Raw genomic sequence first — 26763 nt, forward strand, 5'->3', positions numbered from 1 at the left:
GTGACCATTAAAAAATACACATGTAAACTTTGTATTTAAATATCTTGTATTCCCTTGTTAAATTTAAATAAAATTTTTTAATCTTATAAAATTGTTATCATACATTCTTTTCTAATTGACACAATGTAAAGATTTTTCAAAGTAGTGCAACAATTATTTTTTGAGGCAATATACATGTTCTCTCTGTAATTGGCGCTCTAATTTAAAGAGATATCATTTCTTTTTTGTAATTGTAATAGATCACTTGAAGCGCGACTCTTCTTTTTGATAAGGAAACTTAATTTTGTGACGTGTATCACTTGAGTTATAATTTTTCGGAAATAAAGATACTACTGCTTAGATTTTTTCGAGATTTTTTGAGATATAAAAGTCTACCACTTGTTACTTAAGTTTTTTCGAGGTATAATACTACCACTTTCATTTTTTTTTAGGTAACAACATATACACTACTATACGTGTACTCGGCGCCTTTTTTTACCTTTTTTTAAAAAAGGTAATTTTGTGCGGATATCACGCCTTTTTGTAGTATATTACGCATTTTATAAACAGTATGTACAGGATAAAGCTATTTGGAGGTATAATACTACCACTTTGTTTTTTTCGAGGTAACAACATAACAGGGTAACAACATAATACATATACACTAATATGCGTGTACTTGGCGCTCTTTTTTACCTTTTTTTTTAAAAGGTAATTTTGTACGGATATCACGCCATTTTATAGTGTTACGCATCTTAATCTTATAAACAATATATCTTATAATCTTATAAACAGTATATAATACAAGGTATGAAGCTAAAATTGTTACGGACTATTATTTCTAAAGAAAACAACAATTTAATATTTTGCTTAGTTTTTTTAAAATAATAATCTGTAACCCTTTTAGTTGTACACCTTGTATATATTTTTCAATTTCAATATAAAACATAACCGCAATAAAGCATGATTAATGTTAATAAGTCGTTAACTGTAAAATTCTTTATTTATTTTTATTTGCGTGTCTTTACTGAATGTTGTTCGCAACTGTATATGTATGTACCGATATCTTCAGGTATCGATATTTTTGATAATTATTTTTACGTCAGACATAATTTTAATTCATCCAATTTTTATTATATCTAGACATAATTTTTGTCCAATTTTTGTTATGTCTAGACATAATTTTAATTTAGCAATTTTTATTATGTCATGACAATTCTAATTCTGCCGCTAGGGAAATTTTAAGTCGATTCTTATGAATCAAGCTTGAATTCAATGTCTAGGTGTCCCAGGTTGCCAATGACGAGGTCCACATAGTGCGCCCTATAGTTTTCGGTGTACAGGTGTATTAATACCTTGAATTTGTGGCCACGTGTTCCAAGTTGCCGATGACGAGGTCCACAAGGTGCGCTTCGTAGTTTTCAGTGTCTACATGTATTAATATCTCGAATTCGATATCTACGTGTCCTACATTGGGTGCGTTCAGCCGATACTCCGCTAGCCTAGCAATCGTAAGCAGACGCTCGTTTTCGCTCGTTTCCTCTCTTTTGACCTAATGGATTAAAAGGAGAGGAAACGAGCGAAAACGAGCGACTGCTCACAATTGCTAGGCTAGCGGAGTATCGGCTAAACGCACCCATTCAGATTTAAAGTTATTAATACACCTAGACACCAAAAACTATGAAGCGCATTATGTGGACCTCGTCATCGGCAACCTGGAACACGTAGACATCGAATTTGAGGTATTATTACACCTAGACACCAAAAACTACCGAGCGCGCTATCTGGACCTCGTCATCAGCAACCTGGGACACCTAAACATCGAATTCAAGGTATTAATACACGTAGACACCGAAAACTACGGAGCTCACTATCTAGACATCGTCATCGGCAACCTGGAACACTTAGACATCGCATTCAACGTATTATTACACCTGGACACCGAAAACTACGAAGCGCACTATGTGGACCTCGTCATCGGCAACCTGAGACACGTAGACATTGAATTCAACGTATTCTTACACCTGGACACCGAAAACTATGAAGCGCATTATGTGGACTTCGTCATCGGCAACCTGAGACACGTAGACATCGCATTCAACGTATTATTACACCTGGACACCGAAAACTACGAAGCGCACTATGTGGACCTCGTCATCGGCAACCTGGGACACCTAGACATCGAATTCAACGTACGATTACACCTGGACACCGAAAACTACCGAGCGCGCTATCTGGACCTCGTCATCAGCAACCTGGGACACCTAAACATCGAATTCAAGGTATTAATACACGTAGACACCGAAAACTACGGAGCGCACTATGAGGACTTCGTCATCGGCAACCTGGGACACGTAGACATCGAATTCAACGTGTTATTACACCTGGACACCGAAAACTATGAAGCGCACTATCTGGACCTCGTCATCGGCAATCTGGGATACCTAGACATCGAATTCAAGCTTAATTCATAAGAATCGACTTAAAAATTCCCTAGCGGCATTTTCTGCCAAGCGTAGAGAATCTTCTTTTCCGTTAACTCAATATATATTATTTATATATATACCTAATTTACCTAAATAGAAATCTTCCTTCTGACCGATAAGTCTATCGACCTAATTTCGAAATACGCGCGCGATATCGAAACTGGCGATACCTGCGCCGCCAGCGTCGAAAAAGTGAAAGTAACGTTTCTGATTATGACGTCATCATATCAGACGTCGGCGTTAGAAGTAGTATACGTATCTTAAAAATAAATTTTCACATTTGGACTTTGCGTCGCAATATCTCCGCTCGTAGGGCACGTAGCGGAATATTATGAGAGAAACCCCCCCCTAATTGGACCCCAAGCTATCGATCAAGCCTACTTAGAACTTGATCCGTTCACTCGTTATCGAGATCTCAACATCTCGGGTACTCGCAACCCGTCGCGTCGCGTAAAATAGTCACGGTCGGTCTCGCTCCGCGTGTACTTGGCGCGAGACACTACCGTGTCTCTTGATTCAGCGTTTAATTAGATTGTAATGTGTAACAAGAGATAAATGTATCCAATTTTCGTTAAAGATTTGTACAATTGGATTTTGCGACAGCGTTCTGTATAACAAATATAACAGGCTGTTATTCGAAGAGAAAAAAATAGTCTGTAAACGGTGCTGTAACCACGCGTGCTTCATCGAAGTCGTTTTTTTTTCAAGTGTATATAATTGCTATACACTCACTTATATCATAAATGGCTTTTAACATAACGGTTCGTCCCCCCCCTCTGCATTCGCAAGCTATATAAGTCGATTATCTTAAGCAAATAAAAAAAGAAAAGGTAATATACAAAACGGTATCACTTACGTTGTAATGGCCGTTCTAGAATTCCTACAGTATGTAACAATACAAACTTGTTTTTAGTAATCAAACAGTAATCACGTAAAGACACTTCGGATAGTGAATAAGGAATTGGATGGAAAACGTTGAAGTTCTTTTTTTTTCTTTCTTCTTATCAGTCACATTCAGAATGTGATATATAGCTTGTTATATAGTGTGTTAAAGAGAAGATCTGCGACCAGTCCGTCGGCCTCCTCCTCCCGCCGGTACATTCGCATATCACCGTCTTCGTCTTCTTATAATTTACATGATATAATACATGACATAATACATGAACACATAAAATAATTCTATAAACATTTAAATATCACTATTCTATATACAATTAAAAACTCACATTATAAAACTTTATCTTCATCTTACCCAATTTGTCGATATATTAAATTTTTTAATACTACGTGCTCATAGTAATGCAAATTTAAAATTCCTCCATTCTGTCTATCTCCGTGTTAAGTCACGTAGTATTGCAATCAAAACCGCTACCAGACGAGCGACTACTAGGCTAGCGGAGGTTCGGCAAAACGCAGCCAATAACGAGAAACAGCCAATATCGATACTCGTAGTCGTGGCTTTCGCATTGAGATTACTTCTTTAACAATTATTTATGCCTGCCCATCGAGACTCGGAATCATTAACACCGCGTCTCGTACAGGCCGCTGCGGCCTATGTAACGAATCCATTTTATCACGTCGTGATCGGAGTAATTCAATTTGAACTCGAAAACTTTCAAATAGCGCACTTTGAAGCCGGACGGCGCAAACGGCACTTCGAAATTCATCGATATCGGCGACCTCGTCCATTTCTTCTTCGTGTCCGTCTCCAGCAGATCGATCTCGGCGGACAGCTGCGTCTCCTTCATGCCGGCCATGCGCTTGATCTTCCATACGATCGCGTTCTCCGATGCTTTGTACTTCGCCTTACCCTTCAAACATATCAGCTGCACGCCGGCGGTATTTGACAACGGCGTCGGTACGCGCACCTCTATCTTCTGTCCCAGCAACGAGGGCTTGAAGTTTGATTTCAGGACCACCTTAACTTCCATTTTCGTTCGGCCCACCTCGCGTACTAACGGTATCACGCGGAAGGGCAATGATATATCCTTCGTGGTACGGTATCTGTAAATAAGAATGATTTTTTTATACCTTAGATTAGAACCGATTATTCTCACGATTGTCTCACCTCATCAGCTCGAATTCACCATCCGGCGGTATAAAACTAATGGAATGTTCGGTCTCGAATTTGCTAAGCTTAACGCACTGATGGAATTGGCAGTCATCGATAACGACAACTGGCTTGCCGGATCTAGCGCCTGTGGGATCATCTCTACCGCCTCCCAATCCACCACCTCCTTTCATGCCCTTAGCCTCCATAACGATCTTGTCGTTGATATCCCAAACTTGCATTCCGGCATTCCGGATAAATAGGATTTCATTCACCTGCAAAAAATCTTTTTATTAAAAATCTGTAAAAAATCATTTTATTTTCCTTACAATTAGAAGATTTACCTTTCCGGCAACATGAGCGCTGAGAACCTGACCCTGAGGGATCATCAATAGATTCACATATTCAAGTACGTCCAGGAAAAGTTCGTTACGCCTGTACTTGATACCCTCTCGTCTCCAACCGATCTGACCGGTGACTTGCGATGTTACTTGAGCTTGTTCTTCCTTGGTGGCTGATTTCACGCCTTGCTGAGTGATAAATGTCTTCAGCACTCTCGTATCACAGTTCTGTGGATATCCAAAGTCAAGTATCTCTGTAAAAAAAAAGAACTAATAAAGTTCCGAGGAAAAAGCTATTTATAGGTCATTAAAATATTAATCAAACTTTAATACTGACCATCGAGCAGCTCTTAAATAAGCACGAAATTCACATATTTTTCAAGTTATTGCTATTATCTCTTTCTGTTATTAAATTATAAAAGTTCTGAAACGTCCAAAATCAAATTTGTAACTTGAAAATGAAACTTACTTCTGTATAATAATCAGCGTGTTGGCCTGAACTGCCATCTTCGGAAATTCCGGTCGTAGATGATGCAGCTCGACTGCCACCGCTTCTCGCTCTACGACGAGGTTCTTGATGCTCTGTTTCGTTTCGATTAAGCGCTTTGACATCTTATGGCTTCTCTTTTTGCGTTTGTCCCAAGACAGATTCCAACCCTTACACAATGACAAAATATATTTATATTTCTTTAATGTGTACTTTAATACGATTTGTACAAGATTAAGGAGCTTCGCTAATGCTTTTCTAACTTACTTGGAAGTGCATGAAGTATTCCACTGCTTTTCTACCTCTTAATGACATCAATGACATCAAGCATCTGCAAACAATTTTATAGTTAGTTTAAACTGCGAGTTTCCGTACGATGACAAAATTACTTATATCTACTTGTACATACAATATAAGTTTATTTCTATATTTCATAAATCTGTAATTTGATGTAATTGTTCAAATACAACTTTAGTAGGTTACCTCTCTACTTTTGCAATCTATATCTCTTTCATATTGCAAGGATACTTTTTACTAAGTTCAGAATTAAATTTGCATTTTACACTTACCTATATTTTTGCACGTGAAATGTAGCCAGGTATTAGGCATAAACACAAATCTGACAAATAAATTGAAAATAGGTTAAAGCTGGTTAAGCACGTTTCCCGTGTTGATAAACTATAACGTAATGCGTTCCGAAACCACCACATATTCTACGTCTCACCCCCACTCTCCGGCAGCTAAACGATATACAGTTTTTCGCTTTTTTTTAGCGAAACCGTGATCTAACAAACGTTTTACTTAGTATATTCGGAACTAACAAACGATTCCGCATCGATTGACCACGGTTTTAATCAAAAATTGTAAAGAATTCTATATTTACCGGCTAAATTAACACTAAAAATTATTTTTGTGATTACGTAAAAACTATTAACTAACAAACGTTCTAATTAGTCTAACAATCAATAACAAACGACTAACAATCGATTCGTAAAAAAAAAAATGTCGTAAGTCGAAATTGTCCGGCTAACTTCTATGAGGTCGCGCGGTGACAATACGAAACTTCGTTTCAGTGTCGCCAACGTCGAGAAACTAACTTCTGGTTTTATGTGCGAATACTGTGAATGAATACGCACACACACCATTGAACTGCTCACGCGGACGCACGGTAGAAAGACATATGCTAAGACTGCGGCGTTGCCGCGTCTGTGCGGCGTTGCCGCGTGCTCCCCGCTTTAGCAATACGGCCTGAAAAATGCTTTCTGGCCGTCCGTAGCAGAAGGCAGTAACGTACCAAGGCCAACAAGCACCCGCTTTAGATAAATTTTGTGTTTTGCTGATGTATTTAGAAAATTTACAATAAACTAGAATGATTCATCAAAATGTTTTTATATCAGCGGTGCACACGTACTTTTGTTGTTAAAATTTTGCAGCAAATATTGAGATTCTGATGTATTAAAAAATTAGATGGATAATAATGTTGATAAACACTCCTTTTTTTTTTTATGTTATAAAACTTTATTTTAACATTATACAAAATTATTTTACAATAAGTTTTATTTCTGTAATATTATATGTAAGTTAATATCACATATGTCATAATTATACATATTATTATGAGAACACTTTGCAATAAGTATGTATGTGTATATATATATATATATATATATATACAATCATGCAAGTATTTGCGACAATTTTTCATCAAATAATGTTTAAAATAATTTTATTGCAAAACTACGCAATTAGGCAGTTCTGTATTGAAAAAAATGAGAAGAAAAATAAAATAATGACTTTTTTACTTGCTATAGTTTCTATATAGTCACTCTTTCAAATACTACAATATCAGAAATGTTAAATAAATGAGAATTAAACATATTATTACGAGAACACTTTGCAATAAGTATGTGTATATATATATGACATATATGTGATATATATATATATATATATATATATGACATATATGTGATATAACACTTACATATAATATATTACAGAAATAAAACTTATTGTGAAATATTTTCGTATAATATGAAATAAAGTTTTATAACATTAAAAAAAAGAACAAAAAACGGAGTGTTTAATTAACATTATTATCCATCTAATTTTTAAATACATCAGGCTCTCAATAATTGCTGCAAAATTTTAACAACAAAAGTACATGTGCACCGCTGATATAAAATCATTTTGATAAATCATTCTAGTTTATTGTGGATTTTCTAAATACATCAGCAAAACACAAAATTCATCTAGGTTTTCATTTATGTCTTGCATGTATGTTGAGATAGGTACTGCACCTCTCTGGCCACCTTCTAATGCATAGAGCATACAGTCTTATCCAATATAATACCGACTTTATTTTGGTATACTATTTAATATCTTATTGATGTTTACTGTGCTTTTCTATTATTAAATTTTATAATTTTGTAATTTTTATTTATAACTCATATTTACCTATAATATATAAAATAGATATTATTTTCAAGTTACATCATATTTTAATCACAGAGAATATGACAGATATATTTATAGCATTATTTACTTTAATCTTACCATTGATAATAATGCCAAGGAGTTTGGTGTTGAAAATTTATAATTACTTCGACTGTATATATAATTGTATATAAAATTGTATATAAAATCATTTTGACAATAAATCATTCAAGTTTATTGTAGATTTTCTAAATATATTAGCAAAACACCAAATTCATCTATGTTTCATTCATATTTTCTGCATAACTATAATTATAATGTATGTAAAGAGTTACTGCATTTCTTGCACTTCTAATAATTTTTTTCCTTGTAATATAAATAATGAATGATGTATAACATAATTCATTTTATTTGTATGAAAATAAATAAGCAAGCAACAAAAAAAACGAAAAAAACTATTAGGAACTATATAGGAGATGGATTATAATGCATTCAATGTACAAATCTGGATGGATGTCGTTCTACAAATTTTTAATGCAAATCAAGGACCTATTAAAGGATTCAAATCCATGTTAATTGCCAGTATGAAATCTACACATGTGTCACAAGATTTTGGGACGTATATAGAAAAAGCAGTGACCGAAGCTACTAAATTTGCATCCAGACATTTAAAAAAAATTGAGCTTACTAATAACAATGGATAAGCGATTATACTTGTTAAAAATTATTATATTATTAGCACAAGAAATACATATAATTGTAATAAAATCATATTTTTATCTCTATCTTTATATAAATGAATGTATATGTGTTTGTCCGCTATGCAAATCTACAGTTTTGAAATTAAATCAACCTAATTTGGTATACTATTTTATGATACTCTAACTTAGACCGTAGACATATTTTGAGAACCGCATCATTACCGATTTTTTGGGATATCGGTTCTAAAATATTTATAATGTCTGTCTGTCTGTCTGACTTACCTACTGCGAACTACTCATTTATTAATGGACCGATTTACTGGAAACTGGTGCCAAAATTTGTCTAACTTTTCGGAAATAATGTACTAATATATAACATTCTTACGGTGGTGTGTACGTATGTTTGGACGTTACATTTATATATTTTATGTATATTTGTCAAATAAAAAAATATAATAAATAATATAATATAAATTATGTCACTCTTGGTCGTGTTCCGAAACTGCCCAGTACTAAAAATCTATAGGTCACGTCACATGTATTACAGATTTTCAGCACTGGCAGTCAATTTCGGAACACAGCTCTACGGCCTGTATTACAATATATTGTACAAAATGTTTAAAATAGTCATTGGTAAAGAGGAAAATAAATTATTATTTGACGAGGTATTCAACGTACGTTGAATGTATACGGACGTAATGTACGTATTTCATGTTAGTTTTTCAAGATAAAAACGGGTTTTAAATGACAGTTCTTTAAAACGTTGTTTTTTTAAACAGCTGTACATAATTTTGCACAAAATTGTACTTTTAAGTACGACATTCCTATAGAATGTTTCCCTTGGCAAAATCAAACAACTTTTTCTATTTTAAATTGTGTAAAAAATGTAGAAGAAATATATATATTATTATTTCATTAAATACATATATGTATATATGTGTATTTAATCCGTGGTTATAAATTAAGTTTTATATCTGTTTTTTTTGTAATAACATTATTTATATCGATTTTGATTTTATTATAACATATTTCTTTTGTTAATTTCAAAAATTGGCTGTAGTCGTAATAGTTTGGATGATTTCTGAAATATTTTTGCTATAAACCAGGTAGCAGACAGTCGGATCGTCATAATGACGTGATTTTTACGTCATTTTATGACGTATGTTACGTCATTTATTCCTAGAGTTTAACGTAAAAATGACGTATTTTACACGGTCCTAAGTCACATCCCAAAGACGTCATTTTCTGACGTTTTATTGACGGCAAAAATGGGTTCAATGTACGACATACCGGTTTCTAGAAATGTTTTTTATGAAATTAAAATTTTAAAACTTGAAAATTTTGTCTACTTGATAAACGTTTATAAAAATATGTTCTTTTTCTTTATTTAAGAAAAAAAAAGTTTTTTTAACTGTTTCGTTACATGCCATGTGCATATAGACGCTCTCTCAAGGCGGTCACCCACCCATCCTAGTACAGTACCGCGTCGGAGTCGCTTGACTTCGATGATCCAGTGGACAGTGACGATCTTCTCACCCTGATGCTTTCTTATTAACTGTACTTATCTATAAAACAGGTACATCTTTAAAGTGTTCAAAAATCTTGTAATAATATCTTCTTGATAGTTATAACACTGCATGAAGTAGTTGTCATAAAACTATAATTACACACGCAACTAGATCCACTTATACCATAAATTCACCACGTCAATCATAAAATTACGAAACACTTTATAAATGTAGGAATATTCCTGTGAAAAATACTGTGAAAAATATGCCATTTTTACGTTAAACTTTAGGAATAAATGACGTAACATGCGTCATAAAATGACGTAAGAATCACGTCATTATGACGACTGTCTGCTACCTGGGTAGTCACGTAAACGTCTATATAATGTCATTTTACAAAGTCTTTTTGACGTATTAAAACATGACGTTAAATATACGTCACTTAATCGACGAATGACGTTACTGACCAATTATGACCAAATATTGACGTCAAAATGACGAGTGCTTGCTACCTGGAATGTTATTATTTTCAGTATTATAATAAATAAAACATGTGCATTTTTTTCCGATTAAACACTAGAAATACCAAAAGCTATTTTCAACCGTTTCTATTTTTTAATATCCTGTTTTTTATTGTAAAAGTAGAAAATGTAGATTATAATAAAAAAATTATTCGATGTTTTTAACATAATTAATGTAACATTACTTTTAAAAATTGAAACGGTAGAAAATTATTTGATATTTCTAGTGTAAAGGTTACTTTAGACAATCTAATATAATTCACGTCAGAAGAATTATATAATTCTATTTGTTATGTTTTGTATTTTGTAATCTAGAGAACATTTGAAGATGTATAATTAATGTATGTATGTATACATATGTCTGTATCTGTATATATTTTTTTACATGTACCTCTAATTTTTTGAATGTTTTTTTATATATGCAATTTTGTCACAAACTGTCGTGAATTATAAATCGTGTAAATTAAAACTAATACTCTTTTAATATCTTTTCTTTTTCTATGTTCTGTCCTATATATTTTTGTCTATCCTTTTATATTTTTTTTATGTCTATCCTTTATACCAATTCTATGTCTCTCTCTATCTTTCTCTTTCTTTGTTCTATTTGTATTCGTAGGAAATGTAAAGAATTGTTTTCTTTAATATTAAAGAAAACAATTTTTACATTTTCTCTTGACGGAAAAGACCACCACCTTCTCGCGGTTTCCGTTGAGCAACAATATGTACGTTGTCCATGCATTTATTTGAGAACAATTACAATAAATTTATCATATTGTTGCACAAATAATTTATTCCTTTTTTAAATTTTATATTACATGTATTTGCCATTAGCAAAGTAATTATACTATCAAAACAATATTTCTAAAACAAACAATATATAATTTAATGTTTTATTTCACTTTTCTTGTGTTAACAATAATTTATTTTCTACATTAATAACATGATTTTTTTTAGAAGAAAGCGTACATATATTGGCCAAGAGTGGATTTCTATTATTTACGCTTTTTCTGTTTTTTATTTCTTATATACAGTTTATTTTCAAAATAAAGATAATATAGTTTTATTAGATATTATTTATGTAATTGATCAATTTTACTAACATTTTTTGTTATTAGTTTCATTACTTATTTTAAATAAGAGACACACGATAGTGTTTCACGCCTAGTGTGGGAAGGGATATTTTATTGTCATATGCAATGTCATAATATATATTTTATTCATAAATCAACATCAGAAGGGAAACGCGAGACATAACAGACGAGTCAAGTCAGCCGACGCGCTAACGCATATGAACGCATACGCCGACTTTCGGACCGGCTATGCGGGCTATGGCTATGGCTATGCTTATGTAAGGCGCTCTTCTACCCGCCCGAAGCTGGCCGAGCCGCGCCGAGTCGCCGGTCGCCGCCGAGCGCCCAGCGCACACGTACACGGCTCCGTCACTCGTCAGCTGTGTGCGTGTCCCCACCAGGCGCGCAGGCAGCGGGCAAACAGCACCATTGGCACCTCACCTCTGTGAAGTTGGCCGGACAACTTCAACGTATCGAACTTTCATTAATTGGAATCGATTGGTGGTCGTTTGGTGGTCTTTGGTAGTCTAGTCCGATCGTTTGGTGGTTAGTCGTTTTCCTGTAAAATAAAAATGAAATTTTCGGTGTGAAGTTAGCCGGACAATTTTTATTTTTCCACCAATTTAACTTTTTTATAGCTCATTCGACACGGAATCGTTTGGTGGTCACGAATATCATCATAAAAACGTTTGGTGGTCAACCGTTTTCCCCAAAAATAGAAAAAACCGTATGCGCATAATGCCGGACATATCACCTCTGTGCCATTAGTCGGAACAATTGTATTTATCACCCAAATTGACTTTGATAGGGCTCAATCGACGCGGAATCGTTTGGTGGTCACAAATATCGTCATTAAAACGTTTGGTGGTCAATGGTTTTCTTAAGAAATAGAAAGAACCGTACTCTCACGCCATTGGTCGCATGACTCCGTGACGTTGGCTCGGTAATTTGATGGATAAACATTATTTATCAATCAAATTGACTTTCATACGGCTCAATCGACGCGGAATCGTTTGGTGGTCACGAATATAGTCATTAAAACGTATGGTGGTCAATCATTTTCCTAAAAAATAGAAAATACCGTGCGCTCACGCCATTGGTCGTATGACTAATAGCACAGAGTCATACGACCAATGGCGTAAGAGTACGGTTTTATCTATTTCTTAGGAAAACGATTGACTACCAAACGTTTTAATGACGATATTCGTGACCACCAAACGATTCCGCGTCGATTGAGCCGTATGAAAGTCAATTTGATTGATAAATAATGTTTATCCATCAAATAACCGAGCCAACGTCACGGAGTCATGCGACCAATGGCGTGAGAGTACGGTTTTTTCTATATCTCAGAAAAACCATTGACCCACCAAACGTTTTAATGTCGATATTCGAGACCACCAAACGATTCCGCGTCGATTGAGCCGTATGAAAGTCAATTTGATTGATAAATAATATTTATCCATCAAATTACCGAGCCAACGTCACGGAGTCATGCGACCAATGGCGTGAGAGTACGGTTTTATCTATTTCTTAAAAAAACAATTGACCACCAAACGTTTTAATGACGATATTCGTGACCACCAAACGATTCCGCGTCGATTGAGCCGTATGAAAGTCAATTTGATTGATAAATAATGTTTATCCATCAAATTACCAAGCAACGTCACGGAGTCATGCGACCAATGGCGTGAAAATACGGTTTTTTCTATTTCTTAGGAAAACCATTGACCACCAAACGTTTAAATTACGATATTCGTGACCATCAAACGATTCCGCGTCGAATGAGCTATAAAAAAGTTAAATTGGTTGAAAAATAAAAATTGCCCGGCTAACTTCACACCGGAAATTTCATTTTTATTTTACAGGAAAACGACTAACCACCAAACGATCGGACTAGACTACCAAAGACCACCAAACGACCACCAATCGATTCCAATTAATGAAAGTTCGATACGTTGAAGTTGTCCGGCCAACTTCATAGAGGTTGGCACCTCTGAACACAGCCCTTGTCAGAGTTGTCAGTATGTTACCACGGAAATTCCCCATAAGCTGCTCTTACTAGTGAGAATCGTTTGTCCCAAAGTTTAGCCTAATTACGTAATGAATCTCATTAAAATTAGGCTCATTTTAATCAGTAAGATCAGCCGCAAGCTGGTACAGAGCCGGATTTTGCATTTTGGCTCTTAAAAATTTATTATAAATAAAATACGGACTCGCAGCTGACCCAACCTGACCCGTGTCTAGCTGCGCGTTTCCCCACATTTATTATAAATTTTATTTCGATCCTTTTTCCAAAATCCGGCTCTGTACCAGCTTGCGGCTGATCTTACTGATTAAAACGAGCATAAGTAAAATGAGATTCGTTAATTAATTAGGCTAAACTTTGGGAAAAACGAATCCGTAATTCCCGACCGGCCGACAGAGGTCTCCACTCTTACTCCTGTCGACCCTTAAGGGGATGCTAAAGCTAAGGCCGAACTTCCTCGACGTCGGTAATGTCAACTCTGTCAACTAAAGCAAAAGCCGAACTGATATTGGAGACCTCGCGTGGTGACAACGCGAAACTCCGGTTTCAGTGTTACCAACTTATTTCAGATTCTATGAAGTGGTGTACATATGTCCGTACACGTACATACACACACCACTGAAACCACTGAATTGCTCACACGGACGCACGGTAGAGAGACATATGCTATAGACGCGGCAACGCCGCGCGGCGTTGCCGCGTCTTGGATTCTTTAGCAATACGGCCTGAACCTGAAAATGCTTTCTGGCCGTCCGCGTAGCAGAAGGCAGTAACGTATCAAGGCTGATAAGCACCCGCTTTTTATAAATTACATATATTCTTATGCACACATGCGTATATATATATATATATAATATCTATCTAATTATTATGTGTATGTTTATAATTGTCTGATGACAAATAATAACAGTAGCACAATTGAGAATGTGAATTAGTATACATAGTATATATTGATGCGACGCGGGTACTTATTAGACTTGGCAATTTACTGCATCTCTTGCACCTCAAATAATTTTTTTCTTGTAATGTAAATGAATGATGTAAAACTATTTCAAAGGATCTATCGATCCATTCTTGATGGGGTAAAACAATAACTTCTATAACACAAATGCAATAAATATTAAATTTATATAGTATTGATTTATTACACTCAGTCTCTTAGCATCAGAGTAGAGGGTAACGCAGCTGATGAACAGTATAGATAACAAACTGAATAAAAATCTTAATTCTTAATATCATTATGTTATAATAATTAAGATTTTTATTCAGTTTGTTAATTATCTATAACTGCATAACGTGTGCAGTTTACGCCGAAGCGGCTGTTTTAACGCGAGCGATATGTTTCGTCGACGGATGATTAGCTAATTATGATTGTATACAGAATACTGGATATTTGCGTAAAGTATCGTTGCCTCGCGAATAAAGTCGAAGGACCGTCGAGAAGAGGAAACTCGCAGTGCTTTCATTTCCCTTCCGAGTGCGCTTTTCAATCTTGTATCCGTTTTCGCCCTCGTCTTCGTTTCCATTGTTAGTATGCGACAGCCGTTACTGCACTCCATGAAGAGTATCATTGCTTTGTCGAATAATACATAAGCAAAAGAGATGTTTTTCCTTGTGCTTAGAAATCCAAACAGATTTGATTTCGAGAATCATAAAGAAATTGTATTGTGTTACTTTCTTTCCATCGCGGCGAGTACCTAATCGTTTTTATACATTTATAGTTTACAAGTATACAGAGTACTTGAAAAGAAAGAAAAAAGGTGATCGTCGCGTTTTTTTTTCACAGAGACGGGCAAACGTGTAACTGTGTTCACGTTGCCCGACTAAATCAAACTCGGATGCTACTAAGTATTTAGTTTTTATCCATTGAGACTTTAGGGTGCCGCGAATGCTGATATCAAGAATAATTATAATTTATCTTAGTGGAGTACGTACATCTTTTCGGCTTAGAAACGAAGACGATGACGATCAAACGAACGCTTCCGTTCTTGTCCCAAAATTGTTTTCGTTTTCTTTTGTAGCGAACGTTTCGAGGAATTTGCTTACGACGGTTTGTTAGCGGTAATTAACGATTATATACGGAGCCGTCATATTTTACACAACGCGTCGGGAAAAAATTGAATGGTTTCTATATGTATTCAGAGAATGTTGATTCATCATATTATTCTTTCAAACTTGCTTTCTCCTTTTAAAAATTTACACCAAGAGAAACTTTTGTTACATATTACTTTATTTTGATTTTTTTAACATCTTTATTTTTTAAAAAAGAAACGAAAACCGTAGAAGAAAATTATTAAACTTATCTTTATCGTGTTGGAAATTCATTCAATTTTATCGCTACGTGTCTCAACTCTTGTTAAAAACAAAAACTAATTTATAGCTTTATGATTTTACATATAATTGTTAAATTTCAGTTTTGTCAGATGCGATTTGTGCGAGCTTATTTCGTGGAGCAAATATTTTGTTGCGTTTTTTAGAAAATGTTCATCCGATCATTAGCGAAGCGACGCGATCCATTTATATTCGATCACGAGGGACTGCGCAAATTTTCGCATTATTTGCGGATTTTATAACTTTATTGACAAGTATAAGATCTAAGATCTTTCGCATAACTGATTTACGATTAAACTTGCGCTTTATTGAGGCTCAGATGTACACCCGTCTGTATCACGTCAATAAAAATCTGGCTGCAAAACGTGTATGAATTCATTCGTTTAGCAAAGGATGCGCGTTGACCTTAGAAGTGCACGTTGGAATTTCATCCGGAGGGAAAAAACTTTGTCGCATTTTTTTAATCTTTCTGATTCTCAAAATACATTCTTCGTGTATATTTTTTTGTGCAATGCTCATAATATTATTTGATTTTTGTAGATTAATTTTCTTTTCATGAAATATATTTTGGCAACTATGCCGTCTATAGAAAGAAATCTGTCGGACCTGTGCTAACTCGGACCACGTGCGTTTCTGACGTTTAAATATTAGTGAAATTCGGTTAGAGAGAGTGATTGAATTCTCTTAGAAAACAAAAAAATGACCTGTCTCGTTTTTTTATAGAAATTCGATAGAGATGCTAAATATTAATTTATTAGGTGCGTTCGGGAAGACGCTATTAGTGCTATTTGCTTATTTTATCCTTGTTTTACACCTGATGAAGCGATAAAGATAGAATGATGCAATAGCGCTAATAGCGCGCTTCCCGAACACAGCCATTGTGTTATAAATTCGACGTTCGCTTTTTGCGTGAGACTAGCTGGCATCGGCTTACTATTTCGCTAAACGGGCCTTTCTCAGTAGGATACGTTTCTTTCATTATAATATAGAGAGGAGAAGAAGCTATAGGGATAGATACACATACATTTTGTACGACAATATTGGGGGTCTATCGTTTGTATAATACGATTATTTTTTCTCTGGGCCCGGAGCCTCGTCCACGATGACGATATCGCGGACACGGGATGTCTCCAGGATCGTGCTCCGATTACTTTGTACTAAGAATAATTTTGCATAAATTTCTTTTGTGCCTTTTATATCACATGTATTTTTCCAGCAAAGTTCATTTGTAGAATTTACGCGATGGAAGATATATATAAGACGTACCGCGCCAAATCGGACACCATTTGGGTTTTGCATCTCCGATTTTTTTGAAAATTTTTTATGTTATAGTATTAGTTGAAAAATACCTCCATGATTTTTTTCAAATTTTTTGTCGAACCGTTTTCAAAATATCGATTTTTGAAAAATTACGTTACTTTTTTTTTAAACGCCCATAATTTTACGAAAAATGGGCCAAAAAAATGGGACGTTTTTTTCAAATTTTTTTTTAAACACACTTAATAAAAAATATCAAAAAATATTTTCAAACTGTGTTTCTATAAGATTTTCAAAGGACCCCGCACAAAAACCTATGGAAATAGGTTCTCGGCGAATTTGTCTGAAACTTTGGGAAAATGTTGTTCATGTCATCTTGATCAAAAGTTCTCAAGGCAACAACTCTCTTTAAAGCAGAATTTTTGCTCCAAGAGACCTCAAAGATGGATATTTTATCACGCGATCACAGATGATTTCACCCATTCAGCTTTCAGAATAATGATTGTGTGTGTTTGTGTGTGTATTGCATAACCCATAAAACCTAATAACCTAATGTATTGATGAATAACAGTAATAACAGTATGAACCGTCGGGATTAGCGTTATCCAATGTGCACCGCAAGAAGGTTGCGCGATCGGATTTTGCACATTATTATGGCCCTGAAAAGGACCGATTTTGTTCTCAGGTTTCATGGGTTATGCAATACACACACACAATCATCCTTTCTAAAAAAAGGCATGTTAAATCGATACTCGCATCTCTCGAAGTCTTCTCGAAAGTCTCGAATTGCTTTGTTGGCTCTTTTCCGCGATGCTGGATTGATTCTGTTGCTGCGCTAACTTCGTGAGCGGCTGTCATAGCATATTTTGACAGTTGTGTGTAATATTAAAGCTAAATAGCGCGCGCGAAGCGCGCGTCTGTGATGTCTAGTTATTCTAAAAGCTGAATGGGTAAAATCATCTGTGATCGCGTGATAAATAATCCATCTTTGAGGTCTCCTGGATCAAAAATTCTGTTTAAAGAAAGTTGTTGCCATGAGAACTTTTGATCAAGATGACATGAACAACATTTTCCCAAAGTTCAGACAAATTCGCCGAAACACCCATTTCCATAGGTTTTTGTGCGGGGTTCTTTTTGACAAAAATTTTTGATTTACAAAAAATACGTATTGATCGATTTTTCTTCCTCCAAAATTTTTTGTAAAAAACTCATCGATTGATTTCCACAACTTTTAAAAGCCTAAATTTATAATGAGATAATAACGGGATCTATTTCTTTTTTCGATTTTTTAATTTCCATCTTTTATTTATCCGTGCTGAAAAATATCTGAAAAGAAAAAATAATTTACACAGGAACTACTATTAATAATTATCTAAGACATAGTGAATTACTTACTAAATAGTTTACAAATTGATTTCAGAAAAAAATACAGTGAAATTAAAGCGTTATTATTTATGCTTGATAAATTTTTTTTTTATAAGTAGCGTTTATTTTTTTACACGTTTAAAAATATTTTAAAAATTCGAGATTCAACAGATGATGAAAATTGTTTAAATCTCAAAAGTGCCTTCTCCGTCTGGAATACCAATGATTATTTCTTGCGTTCCTGTTATTGTTTAGCTCTAATATATCGCTTGTCTAATGATTCTTTGCAACTGAATATAATCTTTGTTAGAGAAGAATTGCGCATAGATATTTGGCAAATTTTCCGACGGAGCACCTCAACAATTTAAAAATTATAAAAATTTTGTAAATCTTAATTTTCATGAAGAAGACTTTGGCTGAATGGCATTATTTTGCAACAGCTCATGGCAAAGGTCCTTGTGATGGAGTAGAAGGAACTGTTAAATAATAGCGGCACAGGCAAGTCTTCAACTTTCATATGACGAACAAATCTCAACTCCTCAAGAACTATATCAACTGGGCGATAAAATTAAATTTTTTGCCAAATATCTATGCGCAATTCTTCTCTAACAAAGATTATATTCAGAGCAAAGAATCATTAGACAAAAGATAATTTTTGGCCCCGGGGAATTTTAAAGGAAAACAAAAAAAATCCTTTTTTAATTCCGACGGAAAAAAGGCACTTTAATTTTTTAAACCCCAAATTTTTTTATTTTTGAAAAATCGAAAATTTTTAAAAAAAATTTAAAAATGTAAAAAAATAAGCTACTTTAAAAAAAAAAAATTTTTCAAGCAAAAAAAAACGCTTTTTAAATTTACTGTATTTTTTTCTTAAAAAAATTTGGGGAAAATTTAGTAAGTAAACACTATGTCCCCCCCCCCCCCCCCCCCCCCCTTGATATTCTTAATAGTAGTTTTCCTTGTAAAAATTTTTTTTCTTTTCAGAAAATTTTTTTGAAAAGGGTAAAAAAAAATGGAAAAATTTAAAAAAAAGAAAAAAAAAAAAGATCCCGTTTTTTTCTCATTTTTAAAATTTTGGCTTTTTTAAAATTTTTTAAAAAAGATGATATTTTTTTTAAAAAATTTGGGGAAAAAGATCAGTACGTGTTTTTGTAAATAAAAAAATTTTGGTTTTCAAAAATTTTTTAAAACTTTTTGAAAAAAAAGTTTAAAAAAAAATTAAAAAAAAAATTTTTTGAAAAAAAAAAACGTTCCCCTTTTCCCATGTTTCGTAAAATTTTTTGGGGGTTTTTAAAAAAAAAAAAGTAATTTTTAAAAAAAAAAAATTTTAAAAAAGGTTCGAAAAAAAAATTTTGAAAAAAAAAATGGAGGCTTTTAACCACTACTATAAAAAAAAAAAATTTTCAAAAAAATCAAAAAGCAAAAACCCCAAAAAGGGGTCTCCCCTTTGGCGTGGAAAACCCCCCCATAAAAAAACAGGTGGGTGTGAGTCTTTTCTCCCTTTTTGCGAAAAGGTTTTTCTAAAAGTAAAAAAATTTAGATAATTCCCCTTGCCGGGAAAAAAGGTTTTTAAAAAACTAGAAAATTACTCCGGGGAAAAAGTGAAAATTGTAATTCTACAGAAAAAAACGCTCGGTTTTTAAAAAGTGTGTGGTGTTTTTTGTGGGGGGTGTGGTGCGGGGGGTGGGGGGCGGCGTGCGTTTTGTGCGTGGGGTTTCGTGCGTGCTGCGTGGTGGTTCGTTTCCCCGGGGGGCGTGCGTGCGTGCGGCGGCGTGGGGTTTTGTGGTGCCCTTTTGTGCGTTTTGGGGCGTGCGTGCGTCGTGCGTGGGCGGCGTGGGGGGCGTGCGTGCGTGCGTGCGTGCGTGCTTTTGTTCGGCGTGCGTGCGTGCGGGGTTTTGTTGGGTTTTGGGCGTGCGTGCGTGCGTTTTGTGCGTGCGTGCGGGTGCGTGCGTGCGTGGGGGGCGTGCGGCGTGCGTGCGTGGGTGCGTGCGTGCGGGGGGTGCGTGGTGGTGCGTGCGTGCGTGGTGCGTGGGGGGGTGCGTGCGTGCTGGGGGGCGGCTTTCCCCGCGTCGTGCGGGGGGTGGGCGTGCGTGCGTGCGGCGTGCGTGCGTGCGTGCGTGCGTGGGGGGGCGTGCGGCGTGCGTGCGTGCGTCGTGCGTGCGTTTTGTCGGGCGTGCCCGGGGGCGTGGTGCGTGCGTGCGTCGTGCGTGCGGGGGGTGCCTGGGTTCCCCGCGTTTTGTTTTTGTGCGTGGGCGGGCGTGCGTTCGTGGTTTTTGCGTGTGTTTTGGGCGTGCGTGGTGCGGGGGGGCGGGCGTGGGTGTTGTGGGGTTTTGTATACATCTTCCGCAAAAATTTGCAAAAACACTTTGACTTTTAAAAAAACCCCAGATAAAAAAGGCCAAAAAAAAAATTTAAAACAAGGGGAATTTTTCTTATTGTTATAAAAAAGTAAAAAGGGGGAAACCCGGGGAAAAAACCCCCGTCCGGACATCGTCCTCGTGGGGCGGGGGGGGCCCCCCAAAAAAAAAAAAAAAAAAAATATATTTAAGTGCGTTGCCCCACGTGCTCGTTTTGTTGCTGTGCCCCGTGTAGGGGAAATGTAGGTTTTAAAATTGGGGTTACGGTTTTTTTTTGTATATTATTTAAAATTTTGAGAGGAAAATTGTAAAATAAAAAAAAAAAAATTAAAATTCATTTATTGTATTTTGTTTTTCCCTTTTTAAAAAATTTTTCAACGAAATAAAAACAGAGTTTTTTTTTCCAAAAAAAATTAAAAACCTTTTTCTTTTTTCCCCCAAAATTCCCTTTGAATTCCAAAAAAAACCCGATTTTCCTACAAGTTTTACGCTCCCAGTGTACTAAGAGAGAGAGGGCCCCCCCCGAAGAGGAAAGAGGGGAGGGGAGGGGGGGGGGGGAAGAGGGGAGAGAGAGAGAGAGAGGGGGGAAAAGAAAGAGAGGAATAAATGGGGGGGATGCAAATTCTTTTCTAGAAAAAAAGGAAAATTTTAAACGAGAGATTCTGTCCCTTTTCTAACGAGGCATCTGAAAGCGACAAACGGGTCAAAGCTCGTTCTTTGAAACGGCTTCATGGTCAAAAAAACCTTTTTTCAGGGGTAAAGTTTGGGTTTAAAAATAAAGGGGGGAGGGGAAAAAATTTTTGTAAAAAATTAAAAAAAGAAAATTTTTTCCTTTTAAGAGAAAATCTTTCCCCCATGGGCCCGTTTTCTAACGGAAAAAATTTTCCAAAAAACGCTCTAAAAAAAAGGTGCAAATTGATTTGCTCGGGGGCCAAAATTTTTAAAAACCAAAAAAAATTGCAGCTTTTCTGTTAGAGCAGAGTTTACCCAACGTTTTTTTGATAGAAAAGGGCCCCCTGGGGGCCCCTATCTTTCAAAAAATTTTTTTTTTTAAAAAAGGGTTCAAGGGGCGCCCCAAAAACCCCTTTTTTAGGAGTAAAAAATTTTGGTACTAATGAAAAGGGGGTTTTAAAAAATTTGTTTTAAAATTGAAAAAAAATTAAAAAAACCTAACGCGATATCTTACCACTATCTTTCAAAGCTCGGGGTTTTTTAAACGGCTTCATTAAAAACGCAAAATCCCCTTTTTAAAAAGGGGTGGGGTTTAGGGGCTAAAATGGGGGTGGGGGTTTGTAAATTAAAAAAATTGTAATAATTTAAAAAAAAATTTTTAAAAACCTAAAAAAGATATTTTTATCCTATATCGGGCTGTTCGATTTTTGTTTTTTAAAAAAAAAAAGTAGCCACCCCCCGGGGAAAAAACTGCCCCCAACTGCGGGCGCCATCTCGCCAAAATCTCGCAAAAACCGGGGGAAATACTGCTGTGACATAATTGCTTTTTCCGCGTAATTTTTTGTTTAAAAAAACACGATCGTTTCAAAAATCCCCCTTTTTAATTTAGGCCCCTTTAAAATCAATTTCAAAGGACTTTAAAATTTTTGTGCACGCTTTGAAGGGGGGAAATTTAATTTTCCCCATTGTATAAAAATGTTTATATCAGAAAATAAGGTTTTTAAGGGGCAGGGATTTTAAAATTTTTTTTTTAAATTTTTTTAATTTTGACAATCCCACCCTTTTTTTGTAACCCCCCCCTTTTCTCCGTAAAAGGGGTTTTTCGATCTGTAAAGCCTTTTTAAAATGAGAGGGGTTTTAAATGAATTTTTGGTATTTGGGGGGGTTTTTCTCCCTTAAGCGGTAAACCCCAATTAATTAGGAATTTAAGCCGATTTTTAGGGGTTTTCGAAAAATTAAAAAAAAAAACCAAATTTGAGGGGAAATTATAGCTTTAAAATTTTTTTTGGGGGACGGCAACTTAAAAGGTATATGACGTCCTTTCTTTTTAAAAGGTAAAAACGTCACCGGGGCATTTTCGGGGGACTATAATTTTTTCATTTTAAAAAATTTTTAAAAAAATTCCCCAAAATTTCAAGAAAGTATTCCATGATCTATAATCGGCTGGTGGACTGGCGGGGACCGAAAATTTCCCATGCGATAATTCCAAATTTCTAATTTTTTTTTTCCTAATTTCTGTCTTTAGTTTTAATTAAAAATTAAAACTTGGGGGTTAAAAAACCCAAAATCCTTAAATAATTTTTTTTGAAAGGGCGATTTAAATTTTTTTTATTTTTTAAAAATTTTCCCTTTTTTTTTTTTTTTTTTTTTTTAAAAAAAAAAAAATTATTTTTTTTAAAAATTTTTGGGGACTTAAAAAAATCAAGTTTTAAGGAAAGGAAAATATTTAAAAAAATTTTTTTTAAAATAAATAATGAAAGGTTTCTACAATTGAAAGCGTTTTTTTTTTGGGGAAAAAAATTTCCCCCCATAACCTATCAAATTGTGCAAGCTATGGGTGTGCAGGGCGTGCGGGCGATGGCAGCCAAAAAAAAAAGTAAATGTTGGTTTTTTTTAGGCCTTAAGGATGAAAATTTTTAAAATTTTTTTAAATTTAAAAAAAAAAACACCCTATTTTAATTGTAAAAACCTTTTAAATTTTAGTATTTTTTGTAATTTTACTTTCTAAAATGTTGAAGAAAAATTAGATATCTTAGAAATTGTTAGAAAAATTTTCAATTATAAAAATTTCTGGGATGTATTGGAATTTTAGGGAACTGAGGACTTTTTTTAAAAAATCTAACATTATTTTTTAATAGAACTTTTAGTAAAAAAAGAAATTTTTTTACAGTATACAACGAGCAGTCAAAACATCCCCATATTAAACCCCGCCCCCAAACTTTCGTTCATCAGTATCTTTAAAATTTTTTAATTAAAAAATTTCTGAATTTTTTATGGTTCAATTTTTGTATTGTTCAATTATTGCAAAAACCCGGAAAAAAAGTTGTATTTTTAGTGGGTGTGGCTTTAAATGGAGATTAACTTTTTTGGCTTGAATTTTTTTTTTGTTGCTTAATTTTCGATGTCTTAAAATTTTTTAATTTTTTCCTTAAAAAAAAGGAACTTTTTTTTTGGAAAACCCCCTTTTGGGTTTCTTTTTAGATTCCTTTTCCGAATGGTTAACCCGGCATGACATTTCATCCTGAAATCGAAGTCCCCCTTTTCTTCAGTCCCGTAAAAATATATCAATAAAAAAATTGAAAAGGATAATTAAAAAAAACGTCGATTTGTTTTCTAGACTCAAGCTCTTGTTAGGTTTTTTTTAAAAGGAACAGGAAAAGGCCCCGTTGCCAGGACCTTCCATTCAATTCCAGAACACAATTTTTTTACTTCTAAACCTTCAATAAATGGAAAACTAGTCTTCACCTTTAATTCCTTTTATCAGCAAACAGACAATAATAAAGATCTTGTAAAAAATAACAGGTAAAGTTATAAATGAAGCTAAAAACCACATTTTACAGCAAATGTAAAAATATAATAAATAAAATATTATAAAAAATTTTATGAAAAAAATCTTTTTAAAAATTTATACAAGTTTTAAATAATATTTAAGAATTTACGTCAAATAATTTGTATTTCCCTTTTCATCCACCTATATTCTCATCTCGAACATTCTACGACCAAACTTTCAGGATTCCTTTTTTTATAATTCGCGATTTTAGACTTCTAAAAAATAAGTTGAGACGGTTGAGATGGGGGGGTTTTTCCAATTTGTCCTCGGGTGAGGACGGTTAGACGCCTTCAGCGACTGGGCTATTTGGCGCAATTAATCTATATCTACTAAAGACCATATACTATAGTCTCGTGTCTCTATCACCAACAAAGACCCCAATATATTCAAATCACTTTACGCGTAATTCTCTCCCAGTTCGGTATCTATCGTTAACCTCTGATCGTCCTACTTAATACATCACAGAATAACAGGATATATATCCACATGTTCACAACCATGTTTGCATTTCACATTCTCTATATATAGTTTTTTTTCTGGCAAAAACACGACTGTCTCGCCTCTCAGTCATAGAATGTATCAAAATAGAAAGTGTCCTTGTATCGAGCATAATGCTCGATCGATACTCGCGTTGCTTCCCACGACTTCTCTCTCACACGCGCCGACAAGTCCCCCACCGGAACCAAGATGGTGGGGTCAGGCTCCTCCTCCGTTGCCTCCTTAGCAAGTCCATCAGCTATCACATTTCCCGGAGTGTACGCGTGTGAAGGAATCCACACAGCACAATCCTCTTGTTACTCCATGATTTCGTGTAGTAAGTCACCAATGCCGTCGGTAATTCCCTCTATTGATAATCGGTCTGAAATCATGTCTATTCTTCGGCTCACAGGGGTGTCCCACCGGCAAAGCAACTCGCACTGGGATTTCAGAGAGCTCCACAGAAATCTTGTATCTATCAGGATCACGGTGTCATATTCCGGAGCGTGTCGTGCCAATTCCTCCTCACCGCCACAATATCCAATGCAATTCCACAGAAGGAGCTCGAATTACGCTCCCCCATGAGAGGGATTCCGTCCCCCACCATAACGGCTCCGTCGTCCATCACTACGATAATCCTCTATATTCATATCCTTTTTGGTGCCGTAATCAGCACCTCCTCGCACAGGGGGGGATGGCTCCCGTCCTTCCCTCGTCAAGGCCTCAATCAAACCCATCCTAGCCGAAGGGAACTTCTTAATGAGAGACATCATACTAGCGATGAACTCACTCATCGCAGCTTCACATTGCATCGCCTCATCTTCATCCTCACGGCGTGTCACTTGGGGCCGAGAAACTCCTCGATTACCAGGTAAGGCCAATCCTCTTCTGTCCACAGTAATATCCTCTTCACGGCAATTAAATTGAGCAAAATATTTACCAGTTTCACTTGTCATAGGTCTCGCTCTGCTTCTGACCTTCGGAGGGTCATTATTAACGTGAAAAAATTTACGCGGCGCTGGATCACGTGTCTCCGGAATGACAGGACTCGCCCTCCGCGGCGGTAGCGCCGGCCAGCTATTAGTATCCATTCTGCTGTCCATCGGCCCGCTTGTGGGCAAGGGCTTTCCCTCCACCAGTCTTCTCGCACTATGGAAAGAAATATTATTATACGCCATAGCCTCATTTATGTTCCTATTCTTCTTATACATCGGGCAACCACGGAAAGTCGATTTATGCGAGCCATGGCAATTAATACATCGCATAGGTTTTTCACATTGGCCATTACCGTGCGATTTTTCTCCACACACGATACAGCGAGTATCACTTTTACATGCCACCTTGATGTGGCCGAACTTGAAACAATTGAAACATTGTTTAGTTTGCGGAATAAACGGCCTTACTCTGAGATTAACGCAGCGTTGGAAAATTTTCAAATGCCTGATATTCTTCGATTTAAATGTAATCAGAATGCTGTCCGTAGCCGAGAGAGATGATGTTCTTGTAGCCACATCCCACCTTCTTCGATACATTCTTTCTAAGCTCAATATATCCTCCCTATCCTGTATTGCTTCCCAGAGCTCCGGTATACCAGCCGGCCAGTCTGTAACCACGCCCTTGCTAATAACAGAACGTTGCTCAATATATGCTTTTATTTTGGGAATTCTCAATTTTTCAATAATACTAAGCGCGCGGTTTGCCTCCGTAGCGTTATCGAATTCCACTTCAGCTGAAAAGTGGTTGAGCATTTCCACGGCGGTGGGACAAATCCTCGACTCGGAAAGGAGCATCCAAATCTTTATTTCATTCATGCCCTTTCTGGTAGCGGCATGTTGTGGCTCAAGGGACGGTTTTAAGTTTCATTGTGGT

At 35.6% G+C, this 26763-nt stretch overlaps 1 protein-coding gene across 1 annotated transcript; it reads right to left on the reverse strand.

The window, feature by feature from the left end:
* Positions 1 to 3177: 3177 nt before the first annotated feature.
* On the reverse strand, positions 3178 to 6384 carry LOC143898537 (AP-2 complex subunit mu-like). Its single transcript, XM_077408106.1, has 6 exons — positions 5913 to 6384; positions 5611 to 5674; positions 5326 to 5513; positions 4860 to 5110; positions 4534 to 4790; positions 3178 to 4469 (listed from the first exon to the last, which is right to left on the reverse strand). The coding sequence occupies exons 4-6, from the start codon at positions 4902 to 4904 to the stop codon at positions 3986 to 3988; spliced, it is 786 nt and encodes a 261-aa protein (XP_077264232.1). The 5' UTR covers positions 4905 to 5110; positions 5326 to 5513; positions 5611 to 5674; positions 5913 to 6384; the 3' UTR covers positions 3178 to 3985.
* Positions 6385 to 26763: the final 20379 nt, after the last annotated feature.

Source organism: Temnothorax americanus, unplaced genomic scaffold, assembly GCF_048541705.1.
Source record: "Temnothorax americanus isolate GAGA-0224 unplaced genomic scaffold, ASM4854170v1 Scaffold233, whole genome shotgun sequence".
Classification (NCBI taxonomy): domain Eukaryota; kingdom Metazoa; phylum Arthropoda; class Insecta; order Hymenoptera; family Formicidae; genus Temnothorax; species Temnothorax americanus.

Excerpts from the sequence above, each read along its gene's own strand:
- LOC143898537 (XM_077408106.1), bottom strand. The coding sequence starts at position 4,904 with ATGATCCCTCAGGGTCAGGTTCTCAGCGCTCATGTTGCCGGAAAG. Across the intron at positions 4,791-4,859 it reads GCGCTCATGTTGCCGGAAAG|GTGAATGAAATCCTATTTAT; the intron begins GTAAATCTTCTA and ends GATTTTTTGCAG. Across the intron at positions 4,470-4,533 it reads GGTGAATTCGAGCTGATGAG|ATACCGTACCACGAAGGATA; the intron begins GTGAGACAATCG and ends TCTTATTTACAG.